This window comes from Pelodiscus sinensis, chromosome 3 (assembly GCF_052426305.1).
Source record: "Pelodiscus sinensis isolate ZL-2025 chromosome 3, ASM5242630v1, whole genome shotgun sequence".
Classification (NCBI taxonomy): domain Eukaryota; kingdom Metazoa; phylum Chordata; order Testudines; family Trionychidae; genus Pelodiscus; species Pelodiscus sinensis.
In genome coordinates, this window is record NC_143054.1 from 16830224 (window position 1) to 16854387 (window position 24164).

The following is a 24164-nucleotide window of genomic DNA, read 5'->3' on the forward strand; positions in this document are numbered from 1 at the left end:
AGGTTAAAAAAATTATGAACAAGATGTAGACCCAGTCATATAAGCCTCTGCTATAATGCTTTATTTCAAATAAGTAGTGATGCATCCTGTTTGGGGGATGGTTTAGTGGACAAGCCACCTAAACTTGAGAGGAAAACATTAAAAAAATCATCTTCAAAGTGAGTTACAAATACAAATTAATCCTAGAGTTGCTTTTATTATGAGGTAGAGGTAAGAATTATTGACACCGAGGGCTGGTTTCCACTGCTGTGGAGATTGACACTGCAGCAGTTGATCTTTGGCATTTGATTTAGTGGGTCTAGTAAAGTCCCACAAAATCAATCACTGATGATGCCCTCATTGACTGTAGTACTCCTGTCAACCTCCCACTTAGGGGGAGCATTTCTCCCGTTGACCTCCCACTGTGGGGCCACCTCAGAAAATTGATGAAAATCATTTACTCCAGCCGTGCAGTTGTAGTAGCTGGAAATTGCATTATCTTACACCAGTTTTCTCCATCACTGTAGACATGGCTGCTGCAGATGAAGTTACTACCTGAAGTCAGAACTCGGGGGTTCCTGGTTCTAGCCTAATCTCAGATAACTGCAGTAGATCATGACTATACCACACATAATTTTTTTATATGAACATATAGGAATTGTCATGCTGGATAAGAGCAGTGTTCCTTTTAGTGTGGCTTCATGTCTCTGACAGGAGAGAGAACCTGGAAGGTGCAAGAAATTCTATAGTTGATTATCATATTTTTCTGATTTTAGAGGCAAACTTCTTAACTTTTTTAGTTAATGGCTTTTGAAGCCTTTAAGAATCAGGCTTTTGATAGCTTCTGATTTAAAAAAATCATATGTAATGAAACTATGGATGTTCTTGTTACTCTTGTCTCTCTCATTTTTTTTTAATCCAATTAAACTCTTGTTCTCAATATTTGGGGGTAGTGACTTCCATAGGCTAATTATGGATTGTGTAAAAATACTTTGTTCTTTTTAAACAGGCTGCTTTTCAAGATGACTTTTTTTTGTTTTGTATTATCATAGAGGTAGTGGGAGCTCCTAAATTACCTTTTCAGTATCTATTTCGTTTGTACCCTTCTCAATATATAACCTTCATACTTGTCTCTTCCCTAACCAAAATAATCACAACCTGTTCAGTCTCGCTTTGTATGAGAAGTCTTCCCGTGTTTGTAAACATTCTCATCACAAACCATATTACATTTATGTCAGTCCAGCAAGAGGCCTACCAAGGAAAAGCCTTTTCTCTTGCAAATGAGTTTTTCTGATTCATAAGGTTTGTACTCAAATCAACAATTTGACCAAGAACACTGCATGTATGAGTACAAGAAAATGGTAAACAAAGTATGTGATCGTTATACATTAAATTATGTGAAACATTGGTACAAAGGTTACTGTACATTTTTACAGAATGTTTTTTGATTTTCTATCTTTTGTTTTGTTTTCCACATTTTTCTTGTTTTATTTTCTGAGCAATGTTCTTGGTTCTGTGTTTTGTTAAATTTTGTTTCCCCTTTTGACATAGAAACCAGTCTTGTAATTAAAAGACTTCAAACGTTCTCTTCTAGCTAATGATTTGAAACATCTGCCTGGATTTTTTAAAATAAACTTAAAGTAAAAGGCTGTTCTTCAGCTAATACTCCTGGAATGGCATATGACTAGCAGAGCTTTGAAGTTCATAGACTCCACAAATGGAATTAATCTGTTTTCGTTCTGTTTTAATTGGCATAATTTTTCTTTTTAATGTTTGGTGTATCTGTCCTATTCCAAAATTAACTATTGTAATGATAGATAATGATTGCAATGGGAGAAAGATTGTGCTAAATTATGAAAGGATTACATATTTGTGTTTCCTGTCTCCCTTTTTGATTTTTTTTATTTAAAGCAAACTTTTGTAAAATTGTCTAAAATGTTATATTTCTCATTTAAAAATAACAATTACAATTAAATCTCATCATAAACATGCTATACCTGCACTTGCAGTCTCTTAAAAATGAATTAATGGCTCTAGTCTGTCCAGCTTAACTACCAGCTCTTACTTTTTGATAGTTCTGGGCTTTCAATTTCTTAGCAAACTAAAAAGTAACGCACAAAGAAAGACACAGGCTGGATAGGATGGTTTTTATTCTGGGCTATTGGTGGACCTTGGTCAAGCGTGGCAGAGGAGTGAGTTAAGACATTGTCTTAAAGACAGAAAGACAGTATAGGAAAAGGATGGAGGCAACATAGAAAGGAACAGTGGAGTGAACTGGAAAGAAAAAGGGAAAACTATTCAGCACACACACAACTTTTTATGTTTCTGGGTTCAAGAGACCCTATCTCGGAATATTGTGAAGAAATTCTTTCCCTGAGTAAAAAAATGGGTGTAAGTAATGCAAGAATAAGATGCAGGGAATAATTTCAAGAATGAAATATCTTAAGGAAAACTGCTTATTGGGAGAAAATGATGTGGATGAAGATGTGGATATGGCTGAGTGGATCAACTGCTTAGTAACTTAAATAATTAATTTTGCAATGATTCATTCTTCAAGACTCCCTCTCTTTTAGTATGTTTGATTAGACAAGTAAATTCCAAAGCTATTTACTGTGTTGGATGTTGCTAGGATGAAAAGTTTAACTTAGCTAATCCTCATGGCTTGTTTAATTAGTTAACTAAGTTTAGAATCTGTTTTGTTAGTCTATAAAGTGCTACCCAGCCCAGTTTTTGTTTTTTCAAGTATACAGTACAGAAAGCTGCAGTTAAGAGAGATCTAGAGTTGTCTGTTGCCATTGAGCACTGTTTCTAAAACTGTGTTCTATGGCACACTGGGTTGGCAACTTTTTTTGTTTGCTCAATAACTCCCTCCACCTCCTCCCCCTTTTTTTTTCCTCAAAAAAAAAAATCCTGTTGTTCGTCATTTAAAAAAAAATGTTGTTTGTTCCTCGGTCTTAAAAAGTTTAAGAAACATTGCCACTGAGTGTCATTTTCTTATTTTATATTACCTAATACATGCCCCTTATTTTGGAACATAATGGCCACAGACCACAATGGTGATGCCATAAGCCTTTTCCCTATTTTACTTTAGCATATCTAAACTTTTTCTCAAAAAACGGAAGTGCCAAATAAGTTCAATGGGGCTTACTCCAAAATTAAGATGAGTAGCGCAGGGGATCCAGAGTTGCAAATAAGTAGCATAAAAAGAGGGGCTGGGGAGAGAAAGGAAATAGAAAAAAATTGTCAGTTAGTGTCCGTGCTAAATGTGGTTAATTGAGTGGGCTCTTTCTCTCTGCCCATGGGCTTCCTGGCTCCCCCCACATCCCAGCTGAGCCGTGCATGGCCCCTTCCCTTTACCTCCCAGCTCTTTCCCCCACTCCCTACCGATAGCTGGGCTTTATAATGTTATATGGGGGAAGGGTAGCTCAGTGGTTTGAGCATTGGCCTGCTAAACCCAGGGTTGTGAGTTCAATCCTTAAGGGAGCCATTTAGGGATCTGGGGCAAATTTGTCAGGGATGGTACTTGGTCCTGCTATGAGGGCAGCAGACTGGACTCAATGACCTCTCAAGGTCCCTTCCAGTTCTATGAGATGATATGGTATATCTCCATATATTGTGTCGCCAAATACAAACTAGTTTTTTTTTTTTACTTTTAATTTCTCAGTATTGGTATTAAATTGGAAATAACATTATTGTCAGTACAGTAATTCCTCATTTAACACGTGCCTGCTTAACACGTTTTCGCGATAGCACGATTTTTTTTTTAGGGAACTTTTTTGAATTATACGGCTGTCCCCGGAATAACACGATTTCCCAAACTGACATGTTGCCAGCAGCTGCGCAGGGCTTTCCCCGCCTCCCCACAAAGCGGTGGAGGGTTTGCTGCTTGCCACTCCATTTCCCGCTGACCCCCTCACCGGACGCCTTGCCCCCTTTCCTCTGCAAAGCAGTGGAGGGTTCGCAGCTCACCGTGTATGTGAGCTCCACCAAAGTTGTGCCTGAGACGAATGCAATTGATCATTAACAAAACAGTGAAACTAACGGTATAGAAAGTGCTATTAAATACACAAACTAAGCTGTGAGAATTTTTTTTTAAATCTTTCATTTTAGTATTCTTAGGGATTACTTGTAATAGTATGTATACACTTTTCAGGTGGAATTGTGATTTTTCAATATGACTGTCCTTTTAAAAAAAAATTTAAACTAAAAGTTAACATTTTTTGTTAATGTTGTAGTTACTAAATTGTTGAGACTAGTTAAAGGATTAGATTAAGTATGGCACCTTCAGAGAAGAAGTTCTCTGCATTTAATAATGTTTCTCTGAACATCTACACAACACTAACATGGTACTAGCATCTTCAGAGCAACTTTGTGAACATTGACTTTCATAACTGACCAAATGAGGTGAGAAGATACTGTTAATGGACTTAGTTTCTTTCATTTTGAAAGATTGTCACTTTGAGAGAGATTCCCCGTCATACTGATTGTTTTCTCTGAAGATACTGCCAGCACCCATATGACCACTTTAAGTAGAGCGGCCTCCATTTTTAGAAGGAAAATCTCTAGCAAAGTGGTTATAACTTGCCAAAGAGCACAAGTAATCTGTATCAGAACTGAAATTGAAATCCAGGAGTTCCCATCTACCAGTCTGCTAAACTACACTTTCATCATTACGCTCTTAAAAAAACCACTGAAATTCAACATTACAGTTGAATACTATTCCTGTACTATTGTTTAAAGTTGATATTAGGAACATAACCAAAAGCTCCTTTTGAGATTGATGTCTCACTATCCTAGACACTTAAGCTTTGTCTAAACTACATCCCTCTTTTGAAAGAGGGATGTAAATTAGACAGATTGAAATTGCGAATGAAGCTGCGATTTGAATTTCCCATGCTTCATTTGCATAATGGCAGCCGTGCATTTTTCAATGAAGGGCTTTTCGAATGTTAAACCACCGTCTAGACGCAGTTCTTTTGGGGAAGAAAAACCCTCTTTTTGAGGAGTACGGGATCTTTCAAAAACGTGTTTTGTTTTGTGTTGTTTTTGTTCAAAAGAACCACATCTAGATGGCAATTTCACTTTTGAAAAGGCCTTTATCGAAAGAGCATGCACCTGCCTTTATGCAAACGAAGCACGGGAAATTCAAATCCTGGCTTGATTTGCAATTTCGATCTGTCTAATTTATATCCCTCTTTCGAAAGAGGAATGTAGTTTAGACGTGCCCTAAGAAGACACTGCCCCATCACAGAGAGTATATTATCTGACTTCAAACAAGCAAATCAATGTCAATGGTCAGAGAGAGGACATTGGTAAAAAAAATAAGGTTGTTGGGTTATGTATCTTAATTTTTGCACAACATTATAGTTCCAAGTGATCTGAGGGATTTAAAAAAAAGTGAAGTAAAATTGGCTTTAATTGTTTGATATTTAGTCATCTAAATAAAAGTCAGTCTTCATGAGGAATGTAAATAAGGACAGGGGAGTGGCATTACTGATTAAATTAATGAGCTTACTTAGTGTAAAATATCCATAGTGGTGGAACTTTCAGAAGTATTTTGCATTGGTCTGACTCTGTTTTATTGTTGAGTTCAGTTGGAGCAGAATGAGTTCAATGTTGAATGCTTTTGAAAATCTCCAAGTGTGGGAATAGTGGGTGTCTGTTAGTATTGTTCAGTTATCCTAGCCCATATGTTGGAGATGTATGAGCATTTAAAAGTAACGAGTTTTCTCTCTCTTCCAATACAGTTCGAATAAGGAGGAAATCAAGACGACGGTCACAGTGGGGGAAAGGCATTATTAAAAAGAGAAAAGTCAACAATCTGAAAAAAGATGAAGATGATGCAAAATTTGCCGATGATGAAAATCATGGAGAGGACAGGAAGCTGCTAGAAAATGGGGAACTAGAGATCAGCACAGACTGCATTGAGAATGGAGAGGAAACAGGAGATCTGTCTATGACAAATGATGAGTCCTCCTGTGATATCATGGATATAGACTCGGAGCAGAGACTTAACAATGGGACAGTAGGAAAAGAAAACAGTTTTGCATCCACAGAAGAAGAGAGTTCAAATGAATCCCTGTTAGTAAATGACAGTCTTAATGTGAATGCTGAAAAGGAATCAAGGAAAGAGTCTAAGGGGGACTGTGTAAATGGCGAGGCATCTGGAAACAGTTTAGAGGGAATGCCTGTTCCAGAATGTCAGAATGGTAAAGCAGAACCAGTTGATGTTTCAGCATGTGACAACACTGTTATGTCTCGTAATGAACAAAAAGCTATATCTGAAGATCAGCCAAAGGAAATAACAGAAGATTCTGGTGAAAATCAGGGAGCTGATTTGGTAAAACATTCTAATATTGAGGATACACAATACAGCAATAATGAAAAGACATCACTGAGCAGTACAGAATTTGAGACTAAAGAGACAGAACCAGATAAAGAAGGTACGGCTTATGTTTTCAGTATTTCCAGTACTGAGCTTAATGCTGTAAATATAGATGGATATACTTTGTTGCAATAGCAGCTGCATAGTGTATTATATGACTGTACCTTGAACATTTTGAACATTAATATTCTTATAATACAATTCCACTGTGGGTAAACTCATTTTTGGTCACATTCACTATGTGTGCTTCCTTAGATGAATAAGCCTACCCTAATACTAGCACTGTGTTTATATGCTTTTATATGGTTTCTGAGGGGAAACTGCACATATACAAGTAACATTTTGTGATATTGAAAATAATTTTTTTTGAAGATTTCTTTTAGTATGGTGCTTAAATATCTTGTGGGGTCATAGTGCTTTCTGATTCAGTCATTTGCAGTGTCACTGGGTTTTAATACAATAAAATATAAAGCATGCATAATCTTGCAGGATTTCCTTATTGCAAATGTGAAGGATTTGGATGAAAATAGGTTAAGAGCAGGGATGTTAAATTTTGTTTAATCAACTAGTCAATAGATTTTCAATCGACTAGTTGATGGATTTTCAATCGACAAGTTGATTTCTTTATAAGTGAGGGAGCTGCAGCTGGGTTAGCCATGGGAGCTAATCCTACTGTGTGTCTGCCTTTTAAATGTATTAAGAGCTGATAAGCTCTTAATACATTTAAAAGGCTGGAGCGCAGTGGGGGGACCCAGTGCAAGCCAGAAATTAGCTGTCCCAGCTCGTGCTAGGTCCCTCCCACTGCGTTTCTGATTTGTAAATGTATTAAGAACTGGCAGGCACTTAATACATTTTAAAAGCAGAGGCGCAGCATCTGAGACTGGGTGCAAGCCGGGAATCAGCTGATTGTTGGCTTGTGCTCAGTCCCTGCTAGCCCCCTGCCTCCAGCAGAGATGGTGATGGATGGAACCAGCTTAAAAGCCGGCTTTTCATCTGTTTTCCCCCAGCACCATCTCCTACTCTCCCGCCCTTGCTGCTCTGATAGAGGCAGAAAAGGAAGGGGGAAGCAACTAGTCGACTAGTCGCTTACATCCCTAGTTAAGAGTATTATATTTTTTAAAAAATTGTAACAAAAAGATTTTTGCCTGAGGTGTACATGTAGCATTGTAAGTGACGATCCCTGCTGGGAGCAATTTACAATCAATAGTTGGATAGACATCGCAGAGAAAGGACAACAGACAAAGAGGTGGGAAGGATAATGGTGAATAAAAGCAGAGAAACAACATCCCTTGGTGCCCATGATTTCCTGAGGGGGGAGAAATGAGAGCTGTTTGTTCGCTTCCTTTTTCATTTGTTCTTTTATGTATTTATGGACAGCTGTGTATCTTTAAAAGGTTAATGTTAGGGTTTGAAAAATAAATGAGTTGTAACAAAGGGATTGAATGATAGATGTCACGATTACTCAGTGTATAAGGTTAAGAAGAGTTTTCCAAGGATAAGGAGTAGCACGGAATATGGTATAGTAATAAGTGGTAGAAGGAGATGAAAAATGTGTGTAGTTGAGAGGCTTGAGCAAGGCAGTGCACATGAGAAATTAAATGGGAACAAAGTGCTGATTTGTCAGGAGTGGAATTTTGCAGGGTTTTGTAGGTTAGGAACACAATTTTCAACTTAATGTGGAAGACAAATGGTAGTGAGGGGACTCAAATTTGCATCAATGTGGTCTGAGTAGTGGGACAAAAATACGTTCAGAAATGTATGTATAAAGTGAAGAAAACTAAAGTGACAATCAGCCTTGTAAGAAAAGAGGTGTGTTGAATAGTTGAGGCAAGAGAAGCAATGACAGGGTAGGATCAGCAGTAGTAATAAAGAGAGAAAAGTAAACCTTGGGAGATGATGTAGATCAGTGGTTTCCCACCTGGACCCCGATGGTACTGTAGCGGGTCTGTGGAAAGTTTAAAAGTAAGGATCTGGCCCAGGATGGGGACTTTTTGCAAGGCGATTCTCGCCCAGAGCTCACCTTTCCCAACCATCTGTCCTCCCGCCGCCAGCTGCACTGTTGTTTGCGCTCCAGCCCTCTCTGTCCCACAGTGATTCTGATTCTTATTTTTCTTTTCCTTTTCTTTTTTTACTCCCCCGGAGCTCCGTTTCCAGCCAAGGGCAGAGTGCCGGGGCAGGAGCTGCCTTTTGGCCACAAGATCCCCCTCATTATAGCCTCCTTGGATGGGCAGGGATGGAGAGGTCAGGTGCTAAGGAAAGCAGTGTGGGCCAAGGGGTGTACTGGTTGCCACTTCCTGCCACTCCCCTTGACCCAGAGCTGTGGAAGACAGGGACTGGGAATAGGGGGTGTGTGTGAAAGAGTTCACTATCTGATAAACAAAAGCTTATCAGATAGTCAACACACTAGTCAACTACTCACTTTCCTTCCCTTGCTGCCTCTATCAGAAAGAGGCAGCAAGGACGCGCGCATGTGGGTTGGTGGGTGGGTGGGGAAGCGGAGAGGATTCTGGAGGGAGTCATCTTAAAAGTTGGTTCTCTCCAGCTCCGTGGGAGGGGGCAGGGCACAGCAGTGGCATTTCACCTTTGAAATGTACAAGAGTCCCCAATGGGGCTCTTGTACATTTCAAAGTGGAAGTGCCACATGAAGTCTGGGCCAGCAGGGGACTCTTAAATCCCCCACTGGCCCCAGGTTCCATGCTGCATTTCAAAGGTGGAACGCCATGCAGCACTTCCTCCTTAGAAACGTAACTACAGCCAGGCGGGCTCTTGCAACATTTCAAAGCAGAAATTCTACTGACTATTCGATTAGTTGATTAATCTAATTTTAACATCCCTAACTGGGAGCTGACAGGCTCAAAGCCTGCAGATGCTCCATGTTGCTAAAAAGTCCCAGCGTGTCAGCAGATTGCACTGCTAGGCTGGGAAGTGACCCTGGGAAGTGCTGCAGACTCTGCTGTACTCTGCTGGGACATTTGTTTGCTTGCAGAGTATGGGTTTGTTTGCTTGCAGACACGGAGCCTCTCAGCTCACATTGGCTGTGAACAGCGAACAGCAGCCAATGGGAGCTGAGAAGCTCCATGCCCTGCAGTCTGCATGTATTTCAGCCCATGCTGTAGCTGACAAGCTGTGACTGTATTCTGGAGTCAGATTTTAAATGTGTCAGTCACTTTTTGAAAGTCATGTTATATGTCACCTCGCTCTAACCATTCAAAAGCTATTAGAGTGGCAGGAAGGGTTTAGTTGGGCCACTAGTAAAAATGGATTGGTGGATCCAATAAAATTGTATTAAATAAAAATATATGGCACCTCTTAAAGTTCATAGAATCACAGAAACCTACAACTGGAAGGGACCTTGAGAGGTCCTCGAGTCCTGTCACCTGCCCTTATGGCAGGACTAAGCACTGTCTACATCAGTGTTTCTCAACCTTTTTTTTTTTTTTTTTTTAAATTAAGTACCCTTAAAAAAAAATTACTAGTACCCCCAGTACCTACAGTTTTCAGACACAATTTTTTTTCTACCATTGCAACACAATTGCTTAAACAACTTAATCGTAGCCAGGTGGGCGATTATTATTTTTGTACTTTTTACACCCCAAAATTTCAAGTGCTGTAAAACTTAAAACAAAAATTAAGTTTTTTCTAAATTTTAGTTGTTGATGTATCTCCCAGATTTCTCTCTAGTACCCCTAAGGGTACTCGTACCACTGGTTGAAAAACACTGGTCTAGATCATCCCTGACAGGTATCTGTCTAACCTGCTCTTAAGTATCTCCAGTGATGGATATTCCATAACCTCCCTAAGCAATTTATTCCAGTGCTTAACCACCCTGACAATTGGGAAGTTTTTCTTCATGTTCATCTTCCTTCCTGCAGTTTAAGCCCATTGCTTCTTGTCCTATCATCAGAGGCCAAGGAGAATAATTTTTCTCACTCTTCCTTGTAACACCCTTTTAGATACTTGAAAACTGCTATCATGTCCCCCTCTCAGTCTTCTCTTTACTAACTAAAAAAGCCCAATTCTTTGTCTTCCCTCATAAGTTGTGTTTTCTAGAGCTTTAATTGCTTTTGTTGGTCTTTTCTGGACCTTCTCAAATTTCTCCACATCTTTCTTGAAATGTGGTGCCCAGAATTGGACACAATACTCCAATTGAGATCTAATCAGTGCAGAGTAGAGTGGAAGAATGACTTCTTGTGTCTTGCTCACAGCACTCCTGTTAATGCATCCCGGAATCTTGTTTGCTTTTTTTGCAATAGTGTCACACTCTCGACTCATGTTTAACTTGCTGTGCACTATAATCCCTTTCAACAGTACTCCTTCCTAGACAATCATTTTCCATTCTGTATGTGTGAAACTGATTGTTCCTTCCTAAGTAGAGTACTTTGCATTTGTCCTTATTAAACTTCATCCTATTTACGTCAGACCATTTTTCTAGTTTGTCTAGATCACTTTGAATTTTGACGCTATCCTCCAAAGCAGGTGCAACCCCTCCCAGTTTGGTATTGTCTGAAAACTTAATAAGCATACTCTCTATGCCAATATCTAAATCATTGATGAAAATATTGAACAGAACCGGTCCCAAAACATACCCGTGCAGAGCCCCACTTCTTATGCCCTTCGAGCATGATTGTTATCCATTCTCAGAGAGTAGTTATTAGCCAGCCAGTTGTGCACCCACTTTATAGGAGCCCTAGGATATATGTACAGGCAGTCCCCGACTTACCTGGATCCGACTTACGTCGGATCCCTAGATACGAACGGGGTGAGGCAACTCCCACACATGCGCAGCAGCATTCCCGGGGCTCGCTCACCTGGGTCCTAGGATCCTCCTCCTCCTCGGGCCGGCTCCGACTGGGGTCCCGCAGAGCTGCCGGGCAGAGGAAAAGTGCCTCCCCACGCCCGCTGCCCCCCCCTCACCCCTCTGCCAGCAACAGGCTGCCCCCTCCCCTGAGCAACAGGCTGCCTAACAGACAAAAGCAGCCTCTCTGCCCCTCCTCCCCTCTATACATGCCGGGCTCCCGGAGCCCAGCAGCATCCCCGGGGCTCGCTCACCTGGGTCCTAGAATCCACCTTCTCCTCCTCTTCGGCCGGCTCCAACTGGCCTCTGCCTGCAGCAGCTGGCCACAGGGACGGGGATCCCGCAGAGCTGCCGCGCAGAGGAAAAGTGCCTCCCCACGCCCGCTGCCCCCCCCCCCGCGGCCTCGCATCCTGCATGCCTCCCCCCTCCCCCCCTGCCAGCAACAGGCTGCCCCCTCCCCTGAGCAACAGGCTGCCGAACAGCAGACAAAAGCAGCCTCTCCGCCCCTCCTCCCCCTATACATGCTGGGCTCCCTGGGCAAACAAAGACTCCACCAAAACAAACAAAGTGCTGGCCTCATTGTGTTAGCAAAAAAAGGACCCTCCTCCTAGAACCCTGGGTGGTGTGTGGAAATAAAGCTATTAGCTCAAAGCATGGTGCAGAGCTGTTTGGTATTTGATGAGTTACTCCTTTAGTCCTGAGTTTGTCACAGGGACAGAAATAGATGTGAAATCTTCTGAACAGTGGAACAGACAGCAAAACAAACATTAGAGGGGAGTTAACCTTTCCCTATGCTATCCAAAACTAAAAAAAATGTTTGGCTAGAGTTTCCCCTACAATATGTACCAGTTCCGACTTACATACAAATTCAACTTAAGAACAAACCTACAGTCCCTATCTTGTACGTAACCCGGGGACTGCCTGTATAGTTGTTACATTTCAATGTGGACGCCCTATATTCTCTCAGTACTACTATATTTGTTTAGATAACATGGACTATTACACATTTCAGTTGATTATCAAGTAATCGAATGTTGAAAAACAGCTATATTGTTTGGAGAGTCCATAAAATTTTAATCCAGTTGAAAAGGGGTCCGTATGCTTGAAAAGGTTGGGAACTACTGTTGTAGAGAGAGAACCACTGGGATGTGGCAAATTGTGGAAGAAAATGATAAAAGTCAAGTTTAGCAGAAATTTCAAGCTTCAGTGTCAGAAGATACTAAAATTTTACAGACAGTATTAGAGAATGGAGGGCTTGGAAGGAAAGATGAGAAATTTCGTATAATTTTCGCACTTCGCTTAGAGGTTAAATAATTTGGTGGAAAATGGCAATTTGCTATTATAGATGAACTATAGCAGAAAGACCCGCTTTTGCAATGATTGTTATGAATTAAGGGCTCAGTTTTAAAGTTGAGCTTTTTCATGGGTGCCTTTGAACTGCATAGTTTTTATGAATATAAATTAACTTTTAAGAAACTATCATAGTGACAGTGAAGACATACTATGCATTGGTTGGACTTTTATGTTTATATATTAAAAACAAACATGCATTTCGTAAAATTTAATGCACAACACTTCAGCAAAGTTTTGAGATTGTAAATAGCATGATTCAATGTAATTTAAAACAAAGTATAATTTATTTTTAAAAGTTAATTTTTTTCAAGTTTTTAAATAATATATTCATCTACCTGTCTAAACAGCAGAGTTGTTAGATCTTCTCTTTACGTGTGTGTGGGGGGGGGGGGGGGGAGTTTAAAAGTGACTTTATTTTCACAAGAAAATATAGGAGAGAGCTTGGCACCATTAAACCAGTGATTTCAGTGGCTTAAACTTGTAAGTTTGTGAGAATTACACATTTATCCATACTCCTCCCTACATTTTTGAAATTTCATCTACGGAAAAGTTTGATGGGAGACTTTTGTTAGCATTGTCTATTCAGCCTGAACATCTCCATGCCCTGTATAAAGGCAGTGTAGCGCAGCCTGGGTAAACAGCCTTAAGTTATTTCTCAACCACATTTGACCAGAGACACAGTTTAGTGTGTGCCTGTTTTCCTCTTCAGAGTTAGAAAGTAATATATAGTGTTATCTCTTGAGTTAGTTTATAGGATTCTTAGTAGGGTTGTAAGTGAGTAGTTGACCTTTCCCCTCTTCGCTTGCTGCCTCTGTATGAGGCAGCAAGAGAGGGGGAACAGGGGCCAGTGCTGGGGGGAGTTGGCTTAAAAGTGGGTTCCACCCAATACCGTCTCCCTGGTGCCACTTATTCTACCTCCCCATCCCACACTGCTGCCTCTGTCAAAGACAGCAGCAGGGAGGAGAGGTAGGGGAGGCTTGCCACAAGTCCGGGCTCACTGCACCTCTACATTTCAAATGTAGTAAGAGCTGCCTGGCTCTTACTGCATTTACAATGCAGAGGCGCAGCAGTTCCTGCTTGTGCTGGTCCAGGACGTGCCTTCTGCTGCAGCTCTGCAGTTTAAATGTAGTGGGGAGCCAGGCTGCCTGCACACCCAGCTCCTACTACATTTAAACTGCAGAGCCGCAGCAGAGGTAGCTTCTGGACTTGAGAGCCAGGACAGAGTACCTTCCCTTATCTACTAATTGTGTAATCTACACACATTGTATTGACCACACAGTTAGTCAGATACTCACCTCTTAACATCCTTAATTCTTAGCTGTTGGAACTGTTATTTCCAGATTTTAAAACGTGTTTCGTTTTGAAAAGTGATTCCTGTCAACCATGGGTGTTTTCAGCATGTTGTTTGGGAGACTTGCCTCCCCAGCAAGTGAAATACTTGTGTAATGCCAGCATATCCTAGTTTTCTACCAGAGGAATTGAACCTGGAACCTCTGGTAGTATATGAGCATCTACTGCATGAGCTAAAAAAAAATCTAGCTCTCAGCTAAAGCTGTAGAGCAGACTTATTATTCTGTATGTAAGTGGTGCCGGTGCCACTAAGTGGGACAATATACACCACAGCCAGAAGGTATGGTGTAAAATACTAGCACTTGTTTTAAGGAAAGAGCATTCAAAAACAAGTAGATTAAGTATAGAATATTAGTGATGGAGGAAGCCTTAAGGGACTGTCTTTGGACCTGGGTACAGGAAATCCCTTAACAGGTGCCCTGTGCTTCCTTTAATGCCCTGTCTACATCAAGATAATGGTCTCGAGAGCTTCCAAGGTGAAGGCAGCATTGGTATGTGAAGGTCTAGTCGACAGGATAGTTGACTAGTCGCTCTCCCCTCCCCCTCGCTTCTATCAGATAGAGGCAGCAAGGTGGGGGGATAAGAGGGGAGTACTTCAAAGCGGCAGCACAGTATGGAGCCTGGGGTCAGCTGCTCCGTGTGGTGCTGCCGCTTTGAATGCTGCGGGGATCCGGGCGTCAGGCTCTTCGTGGCATTTCAAAGCGGCAGCACTGCAAGGAGCCCGGGGTCAGTGAGGTTGTCTCCAGCTGACCCCGGGCTTCAGTGCTTTCACCTTTGGCTGTTGCTGCACTTTGATGAATGGAATGCTACTAGCTTTGATGATGGGCAAAGCTTATCCTCCCTCCTGACAGGTTCCTCACTCTAAAGAAACTTATTGAAAGAATGCAGCTCAGTCCTCTTGACACAAGACTACATCTTTGAGCTTTCCAGGTGTGGCTCAGGACATTTTACATACCCAGCAGGCACAGTCTGAACAAAGTCACCTGGTAGAAGGATCCTACACATGGGATCCAGGGATTGTGCAGGAATCCTTTTAATCCCAGATCCTCTTACTGTCATAATATTGGACCCTTCTGTCTTGCAATGGGAAACACATTTGGGTCATCACTCAGCCCAAGGCAAATGCTCACAACAAGAATAGTGCTCACACATCAATCAGCTTGAGTTCAGGGCAGTTAGTAATGCTTGTTTTCACTTTCATCCCCTAGCCTAAAACAAGTCAATAAAGATCATGACAGACAAGATAGCTGCTATGTATTATATCAATCATCAGGGAAGAGTGTGTGGCCTCTTGCTCTGAACCAGAGCAATAAATCTTTGGAATTGGTACATAGCCAGCCAGATAGTTATTTTGGCTTCTTAGTTCTCGGACATGTGAAACAGTATGGGATGTGACCTCATTGTGGTCATTTTCCCATAAATTACAAATTGGAGTTGGAATCAAAATATGCATAGGTTGGGGGTTTCCAGAGTTTGACTTTTTTGACACTGCAACCAACATGATGTCCACAAAATTCTGTTTGAGACTTGACTGACTGTTTGTAGAAGCTGCCTGTCTGATTACACGCACAAAGAGGTATTTTTAATGTGTACCCACCAATTCCATTTCTTTTAAAGGTTGTCAACAAGATCAAGCAGGACTAGGCCAAAGTCATTTTGAATGTACCAACTTGGCCAAGACAAGTTTGATTTCCTTACTTTTATCAAAGTCACCTCTCACCATCTCTGGCAGCTCCTGATCAACTCTTAGAATCATAGGACTGGAAGGGACCTCAAGGCAGGACCAAGCTCTGTCTACACCATCCCTGACAGATGTCTATCTAACCTGTTCTTAAATATCTCCAGAGAGGGAGATTCCACCACCTCCCTTGGCAATTTATTCCAATATTTGACCACCCTGACAGTTAGGAATTTTTTTCCTAATGTCCAATCTAAACCTCCCCTGCTGCACTTTAAGCCCATTACTCCTTGTCCTCTCCTCAGAAACCAAGAGGAACAAATTTTCTCCTTCCTCCTTGTGACACCTTTTTAGATATTTGAAAACCGCTATCATGTCCCCCCTTAATCTTCTTTTTTCCAAACTAAACAAGCCCAGTTCATGAAGCCTGGCTTCATAGGTCATGTTCTCTAAACCTTTAATCATTCTTGTCGCTCTTCTCTGTACCCTTTCCAATTTCTCCACATCTTTCTTGAAATGTGGTGCCCAGAACTGGACACAGTCTCCAGCTGAGGCCTAACTAGTGCAGAGTAGAGTGGCAGAATGACTTCACGAGTTTTGCTTACAACACACCTGTTGATACAACCTAGAATCATATTTGCTTTTTTTGCAGCAGCATCACACTGTTGACTCATATTCAACTTGTGGTCCACTATGACCCCTAGATCCCTTTCCGCCATGCTCCTTCGTAGACAGTCGCTTCCCATCTTGTATATATGGAACTGATTGTTCCTTCCTAAGTGGAGCACTTTGCATTTGTCTTTATTAAACTTCATCCTGTTTACCTCTGACCATTTCTCTAACTTGCTAAGGTCATTTTGAATTATGTCCCTATCCTCCAAAGAAGTTGCAACCCCACCCAGTTTGGTATCATCTGCAAACTTAATAAGCGTACTCTCTATCCCAATATCTACATCACTGATGAAGATATTGAACAGTACGGGTCCCAAAACAGACCCTTGCGGAACTCCACTTGTTATCCCTTTCCAGCAGGATTTAGCACCGTTAACAACAACTCTCTGACTACGGTTATCCAGCCAATTATGCAGCCACCTTATCGTGGCCCTATCTAAGTTATATTTGCCTAGTTTATCAATAAGAATATCATGCGAGACTGTATCAAATGCCTTACTAAAGTCTAGGTATATGACATCCACCGCTTCTCCCTTATCCACAAGGCTTGTTATCCTATCAAAGAAAGCTATCAGATTAGTTTGGCATGACTTGTTCTTCACAAACCCATGCTGGCTATTCCCTATCACTTTATTACCTTCCAAATGTTTGCATATGATTTCCTTAATTACCTGCTCCATTATCTTCCCTGGGACAGACGTTAAACTGACCGGTCTGTAGTTTCCTGGGTTGTTCTTATTCCCCTTTTTATAGATGGGCACAATATTTGCCCTTTTCCAGTCTTCTGGAATCTCCCCTGTCTGCCATGATTTTTCAAAGATCATAGCTAAAGGCTCAGATACCTCCTCTATCAGCTCCTTGAGTATCCTGGGATGCATTTCATCAGGACCTGGTGACTTGCTGACATCTCACTTTCCTAAGTGATTTTTAACTTGTTCTTTGTGTATCCTATCTTCTAAACTTACCCTCTCTCTGCTTGTATTCACTACGTTAGGCACACCTCCAGACTTCTCGGTGAAGACCGAAACAAAGAAGTCATTGAGCATCTCCGCCATTTCCAAGTTTCCTGTTACTGCTTCTCCCTCCTCACTGAGCAGTGGGCCTACCCTGTCCTTGGTCTTCCTCTTGCTTCTAATGTATTTATAAAAGGTCTTCTTGCTTCCCTTTATGCCTGTAGCTAGTTTGATCTCATTTTGTGCCTTTGCCTTTCTAATCTTGCTCCTGCATTCCCGTGTTGCTTTCCTATATTCATCCTTTGTTATTTGTCCTAGTTTCCATTTTTTATATGACTCCTTTTTTATTTTGAGATCATGCAAGATCTCCTTATTAAGCCAAGCTGGTCTTTTGCCGTATTTTCTATCTTTCCTACACGGCGGAATTGTTTGCTTTTGGGCCCTTAACAACGTCCCTTTGAAATACTTCCAACTCTCCTCAGTTGTTTTTTCCTTCAGTCTTGCTTCCCATGGGACCTTACCTACAAGTTCTCTGAGCTTATCAAAATCTGCCTTCCTGAAATCCATTACCTCAATTGTGCTGGTCTCCCTTCTACCTTTCCTTAAGATCATGAACTCTATTATTTCATGATCACTGTCCCCCATACTGTCTTCCACTTTCAAGTTCTCAACTAGTTCCTCCCTATTTGTTAAAATCAAATCCAGAACAGCTTCTCCTCTGGTAGCTTTTTCAACCTTCTGAAACAGAAAGTTGTCTCCAATGCAGTCCAGAAACTTATTGGATAGCCTGTGCCCCGCTGTGTTAGTTTCCCAACATATGTCTGGATAGTTGAGTCCCCCATCACCACCAAATCTTGGGCTTTGGATAGTATTGTTAATTGTTTAAAAAAGGCCTCATCCACCTCTTCCACCTGGCTAGGTGGCCTGTAGTAGACTCCTAGCATGACATCACCCTCATTTTTTACCCCTTTTAGCTTAACCCAGAGACTCTCTACACAGCTATCTCCTACGTTCATCTCTACTTCGGTCCAAGTGTGTACATTTTTAATATACAAGGCAACCCCTCCTCCCTTTTTTCCCTGTCTGTCCTTCCTGAGCAAGCCGTACCCTTCCATACCAACATTCCAATCATCTTGACTATCTCAATGTGAATTGAATACTTCACTCAAATCTGAATGTTCTGCAACTCCAAGCATGGTGTCTTAATTGCTCTTGGGACTTATTGCATTGTGTTCACCAGGCATATAACTTGTACTATTTAATAGTAGGAAAATCTACAACATAATCTTAGTTCCAGAAATGGAGCAAATACCATATCTGGTGTAACAGCCATAATCTTTCACATTTGAGTGCTCTCTTTTCAGAACCTTGAGTTACCTGTTGGAATTGAAAAAAATCATTGGTCTCACTGTGAGAGTTCCATTAAGGTTCAGTTAGTACCAATAACAGCTTTCCATTTACTAGTAGAAGGTTTCTCAATTTTTGCACATCCAACCACAGTGAAGTGCTTGAAAGGTCTTTTGAGTCTTTTGCTTATGATGCCATCCAAAATTTTTACCTAAGGTATCCTGTGAGTTCACATTAACCAAACTTTTTGCCTTTCAATTTTCTTTACTAAGCCTCATAAGATTGTACAGGAAGCCATCTCCCATACATTAGATATTAGAAGAGCATTAGCCTTTTCGTTGGCCAGAATCAACCTATTCAGGAAGTTCCCTAGATTTTTTTCTCTGTTGCAGATACGTCTAAGGCAGTGGTTCTGACCTGTGGGCCACATGCAGCCCAGTTGTGTGTTTAAAAAAAATCAAAATTTGACCCACTGCTGTGATAGGGGCAGTGCTGGCTGAGGGGGAGGCAGTGTCTTGCAACCCACATCAGTGTCCCTGTCAGCAGGGGGCTGATGAGTATGGCAGGGGGTAGTAGGTGAGAGAGTAGATCTGTGCGTTCACAAGTGGTGGCTCTTGGCCGTGAGTATGTGGAGGTGCTGGGAAATAGGGGCTTGCCAAAGTGCTGTAGCATAACCAGATTTGAGCTGGGACTCCTCTCCTGGCTAGTGCCAGGGATCCTGGCTACCTATCTAAGAAATATGACACTTGGGTCCCAGCCACATGGCCTCACGCAGCAGGTCTGGAACGAGCTGCTGCATGGCCCCATATGACAGGATCTGGATCTGGCTGCTGACTGGCCCTGTGCAGTCGGGTCCTGTGGACTGTCTGCTTGGCCCCATGCAGCAGGGTTGGGACCAGCTGTTGGCTGCAGCTTGGCTCCATTAGCCATCCTCTTTCTCCTATGCTTCAGAGTTTTTCTGTGGGATTTTGCGGTAGAGAATTAACTGAGGGTAGTTTGCCCATGCAGCCTTATATAGCCTGAGTATGGGACACAAGGCTTAAATTCCTGTAAAGTATTCCCCAGAGCCCTCCTTGTCCTTTCTCAATATGCTGCAAAATGTTTAGGGGTGTTGAAAATATTTAATAAAGCTCTGCTCTGGAAAGCTCCAGCTGAATTTAAGGAGTTTCGACACAAGGATGGGGCACATGTGCACTGCAAATAGCTTTGATGAAAGGCTCAGGTGCATGCTCACATAAAGTGCAATACCCACAAGGGGACGATGCATGTTGAGCTCTAGTTACTGTACAAGGTGAGCAAACTCTCCTTCTCTAATGACCCAGAAGGAATAGAACACAGCTATCAGTTTCACTTTGGTATTCCTGTTACCTCACTGAAGAAGGACTATGTGTAGAAGCATAGGTGCAGTTCTTTGCCAGATGATGAAAAAGAGACAAATGCAGGGGGAGACCTAAAATAGAAAGGATGCTAGTATAGTGTAGGGATGTTGATGGGTAGTCAATTACATGATTAACTCATAAGCCTAGGCTTATCAATTAATATTGCTGAGTACATGCGCTCTCCCTTCCCCTTCATGCCTCTGTGTCCGAGGTAGCAAGGGGGGAAGCTGGAGCCGGTGCCCATGAGGAGCTATCAAAGGCAGCAGTGGGGGGCAGGACAGGAGGCTGCCGTGGTAACAACCCCTATTGGTTGCGGGCCCAGGCTCGCTGCGGACAGAGGCTGCTCCATAGGATGCTAGCACAGCCTCGGTCTGCAGGCAGCTTGGACCTCCCCATGGACAGGGGCTATTGCTGTGGAGTAGCCTGTGTCCGTGGCAGGCCCAGGGTCGCTACAATCAGAGGCTGCTCCGTTGGATGCCAGCACAGCTCTTGTCCACAGGGAAGCTCAGACCCCCTGAGGATAGGGGTTGCTGGCGCCCCGCGCTGCTGCCTCTGTTTTCAAACTTGCTCCCCTCGCGGACCAGCTTCCACCTGGGGTTCCCTGGGAGTGAAGCTGGGAGCCCATTGGCTGCTGGCCCCGACCCTGGAGAGAATTGAATAGTTGTGTAATGCTAAAATGTTATGTGGTTACACAATTATTCAGTTAATTGCTATCTAACATCCCTAGTATTGTGGTAGAGTAAGTTTGAGACCAAATTGTCCCTTGCTCCCTAGTTCATGAGAAGCTTGAGAATATTGGTGAAGCAGAACACTTGACTCAGCAGGGAGAAGAGAATGTTCCAGTGGTCCTCCTTCAGCCCTGATGATTTCCAGATGCAGCCATGTCCTGCCTTCCTTGGGGTGATTATTGTAAAAAGCTTTGAGATAGTCAGAAAAACACATTATACACAGACGTTAAATAAAACTAGTAAGGGGTTTGCACAGTGTTATAGGATAGTCCCAGGGACCTAGTACATTCAAAAGGCTGTTGGCTATGCCTGACTCTGCTTGTGTATGTCTCCTACTTATCACCCTTCATGGGCTGGCATTGACTTAGAGTACTTTGAACATAATGTGCTCTAATGTGGGTCAGAGTGCATCCCCATAACACAGGTATTTGCAAAAGTCTTGAGTGCTCACTAATAAATTATAATAAACACCAATGATTAAGAACAAATAAAAATGCTGCTGTTAACTTATTTCTGTAAACTACTTTTCAATTTTGGTGTCAGTTGATTAGGGTATAATTATTATGAAATCTTGCTCTCTCTATCAGAATGTTGTAGTAAGAGGCAATGAAACCAAATGTTTGGAATGTAAGGGAACACTAGGAATGTATTAAGTGAAAGCAGGCCAGTCTGGAATTCTGAATTGAAATATAAGTTTAAAAAACTATAATGTTGATGTCAAAGTTTAAGAAACTGAATAAAGCTTGTTCAGAGGTGTGTGGAACAAAATCCCAGAAATCAGACTAAAATTCTCTCTCAAACTAAGGTTTCTACCACTGACAAGAACAACCTTAGGGCCCACTGCTGAGCACTTACAATTCCTATTGAGGTTTAATGAGAGTTACGGGTGTTACACACTTCTCAGGCTTAGTCCTTCATATGCAAGTGGTAATCAAGTAGATTTTAGACTTTTGAGCTTCAGTTTGTGTCCTGTCTAAATTTCTAACTCCAGAAAAATAAGAAACTAAACATAGTCCCCGCTGAGCCAGAAGGAAACAACTCTGACTTGGGTCTAAAGACTGCCCTTCTGTCTAGCTCTGTGCCTCGAAAAATGGTGCTCTGGCACAGGGTCTCAAAGGTGTGAGGTATGTTGAGGGGTTCACGGGAAGCTGAAGGCAGAGAAATTGGGTGTAGTTGAACAACAACAAGTACCTGGAAAGCTGAATAGATTTGGAGCTAGTCAAATTTAGGCTGGAAATAAGATGCAGTTCTTTAACGTTGAGGGTAATTTAAACATTGAAACAACTTGTGGTGGAATATGGTGGCTTCTCCAGCAATTGTCTTTCAGTAAAGACTGTCCTTCAACATTCAGTATTTCAATCAGAAGTTATGGTCTGGATGCAGAAATTATTGGCCTGTGTTATGCAGCAGGCCAGACTAAATTATCTGCTGTTAAGTTAATGGGAGGTAGTTGTTTTTTAGCAAATTCTGATTATCTTATATTTTCAGCCAAGTTTCCAAAAGCAGGGTGTTGAGTTCAAATGAGTCTGTCCTATCCCAGAGCTGCCAGTAGTAAAACGAGGTCAAATCTTAATTCCAGTGCCTAGATAATAAGGTGGTATGGACTGTATAAATGCCATTAGCTGTTCTTAGTGGGGGTTTGTGTGGGTCATCACATTTGAAAGACTATTGGAAATGTGTTAGGTTAAATAAATAATTTACTTTCCTATTCATACTTCAGTTTTTATCAGTTATTCCTGATGTGCTATAATTTTGCATCCAAACTGCAGGTGTATCCAAATTTAAGAAATCTCGAAAAATCACATTGGAGACCCCAAAACCTGCAAGTCTGGAGCAGGTTCCAGAGGAGCCATTGGATCTCATGCCCCCTCTTGTTGTTGATCATGACAGATTAAAGGTAATGGGATCAAGAACTAAATTTAATGATTACAAGTCCCAACTCTTTTCATACACCATCAAAGATATTTTTTATACTCTGTGCAGAATATTGTGAAGATCAACTTCCTTTATTTTGTTCTGCAGAAAGTATGATCTTATACTATCAGCATTATCTTTTAAACATTTTCTTTATCCAGCAATTTTTATTTAGTGATCACTTAACAAAATTGTTAAATACTCATTTGTATCTTATTGCTGTGTCTGCAGATACAGTAATAAATATACATATAAAAGCTTTTAAATAATTACGGTATAATAGTCTGGAGTTTCCAATGCAATTTGTGCAGACACAATTATGCAGTAATAGAGGTTGATGATGTAGTTGTGTTGGTTGATGAAGTGGAGTTGTTGTCTTTCCCCTTCATTCCCCATTTAGGGTTGTTGTTTTTTTGGGTTTTTTTTTTTTGTAGGCATCACAACAAAGGAGAGTTTTAAGAAGGGCTTTTTAGGAGGATAATGCAGTAGATTTGCTGGATGTTTGCAGAGAGCTTCTCCCAAGTATGAATGTTTTCCATAAGTGTAGTAATTAGAGGATCTCTGCATACTGTAACAAACAAATGTAAAGAAGATCTCTATTGAGAGTTATCTGCTCTTAAGACTATTGACTGCAGTTTACATATTGAACCATGTTCTTGTTTGGAACATAAAAAACCCTAGCGCAATCCTGCTTTGTCCATAAACAATTAAATGTAATAATTAGTTACAAACAGAATTCAGGAATGAAAAACTTGATTATTTATTTATGTGCTGTTTTTAATCTCAACAGAAACTACTGGATTTGTTGGTTAAGAAAAGTAACAACCTGACTGTTGACCAACTTGAGAGGCTGTACTCACTCCTTAGTCAATGTATCTATCGGCATCGTAAAGATTATGACAAATCGCAACTTGTAGAGGTAAAGTTTTACAATTTTTCTTGTTTCTCATCTGAGTTTTGCAATAGAATTTGCATTAAAATATTTCTGTATTAACTGATACAAATTTGAAATTCTCTTTTGAAAACTATATTAACTACTAAAGATTAAAAGAAACTTGGTTCAGTAATGGTTTAAGGAACTGTTAGTTTCTGATATGAACCAGTCCCTCTTGCCTTCTCTTGCAAACAATCAAACCCACCCTGGGATGTCTCTGACTTTCTCATGAATTTTTATCACAAAGAATATAAAGGATGTGAATGACAAAATCCATAAAAGACAGACATAAGACTTGAGAAGTAGAGTGAAATCATTCTTTAGATGGTGTGCATAAGGATAGGAATCAGATAGTATGTGCTTTTCCAACCTAATGAACTGAGGGTGCAGTTAAGAACTAGGAATATTCAAGGAAGTAGTCATTTTGGCCCTGCCATTTACTATTGTGGCTATGGATGAGTGATTTAATTTCTGTATTCACTTCTGCAATATGGAGCTAATAGATACCTATCTCACATAAGTGCCGTAAAGATCAAATCCTTTGGCTTGCTTTGCATGACTGATCTTTTGAGGTAAGTAGTAGGTCTTGAATATTTTTGACTGCTTTGAACTATAGATTGAAATAAAACTGTCATCTCAGCCCTTCTTTCTTCTGAGGTGCATAAATTAAGTTGTATGCAATCTTCTTTATGTGTCT

The 24164-nt window shown here is 41.2% G+C and overlaps 1 protein-coding gene across 2 annotated transcripts in view; it reads left to right on the forward strand.

Annotated features, from left to right (window-relative positions):
• ATAD2B (ATPase family AAA domain containing 2B) overlaps window positions 1–24164 on the forward strand; it is a 157387-nt gene that overhangs the window by 128992 nt on the left and 4231 nt on the right. For both annotated transcript variants that reach the window (XM_075923418.2, XM_075923419.2), the window contains exons 25-27: window positions 5727–6422; window positions 22389–22516; window positions 23324–23452. In XM_075923418.2, coding sequence (XP_075779533.2) covers window positions 5727–6422; window positions 22389–22516; window positions 23324–23452 — 953 coding nt within the window. The remainder of the gene's footprint in view (window positions 1–5726; window positions 6423–22388; window positions 22517–23323; window positions 23453–24164) is intronic.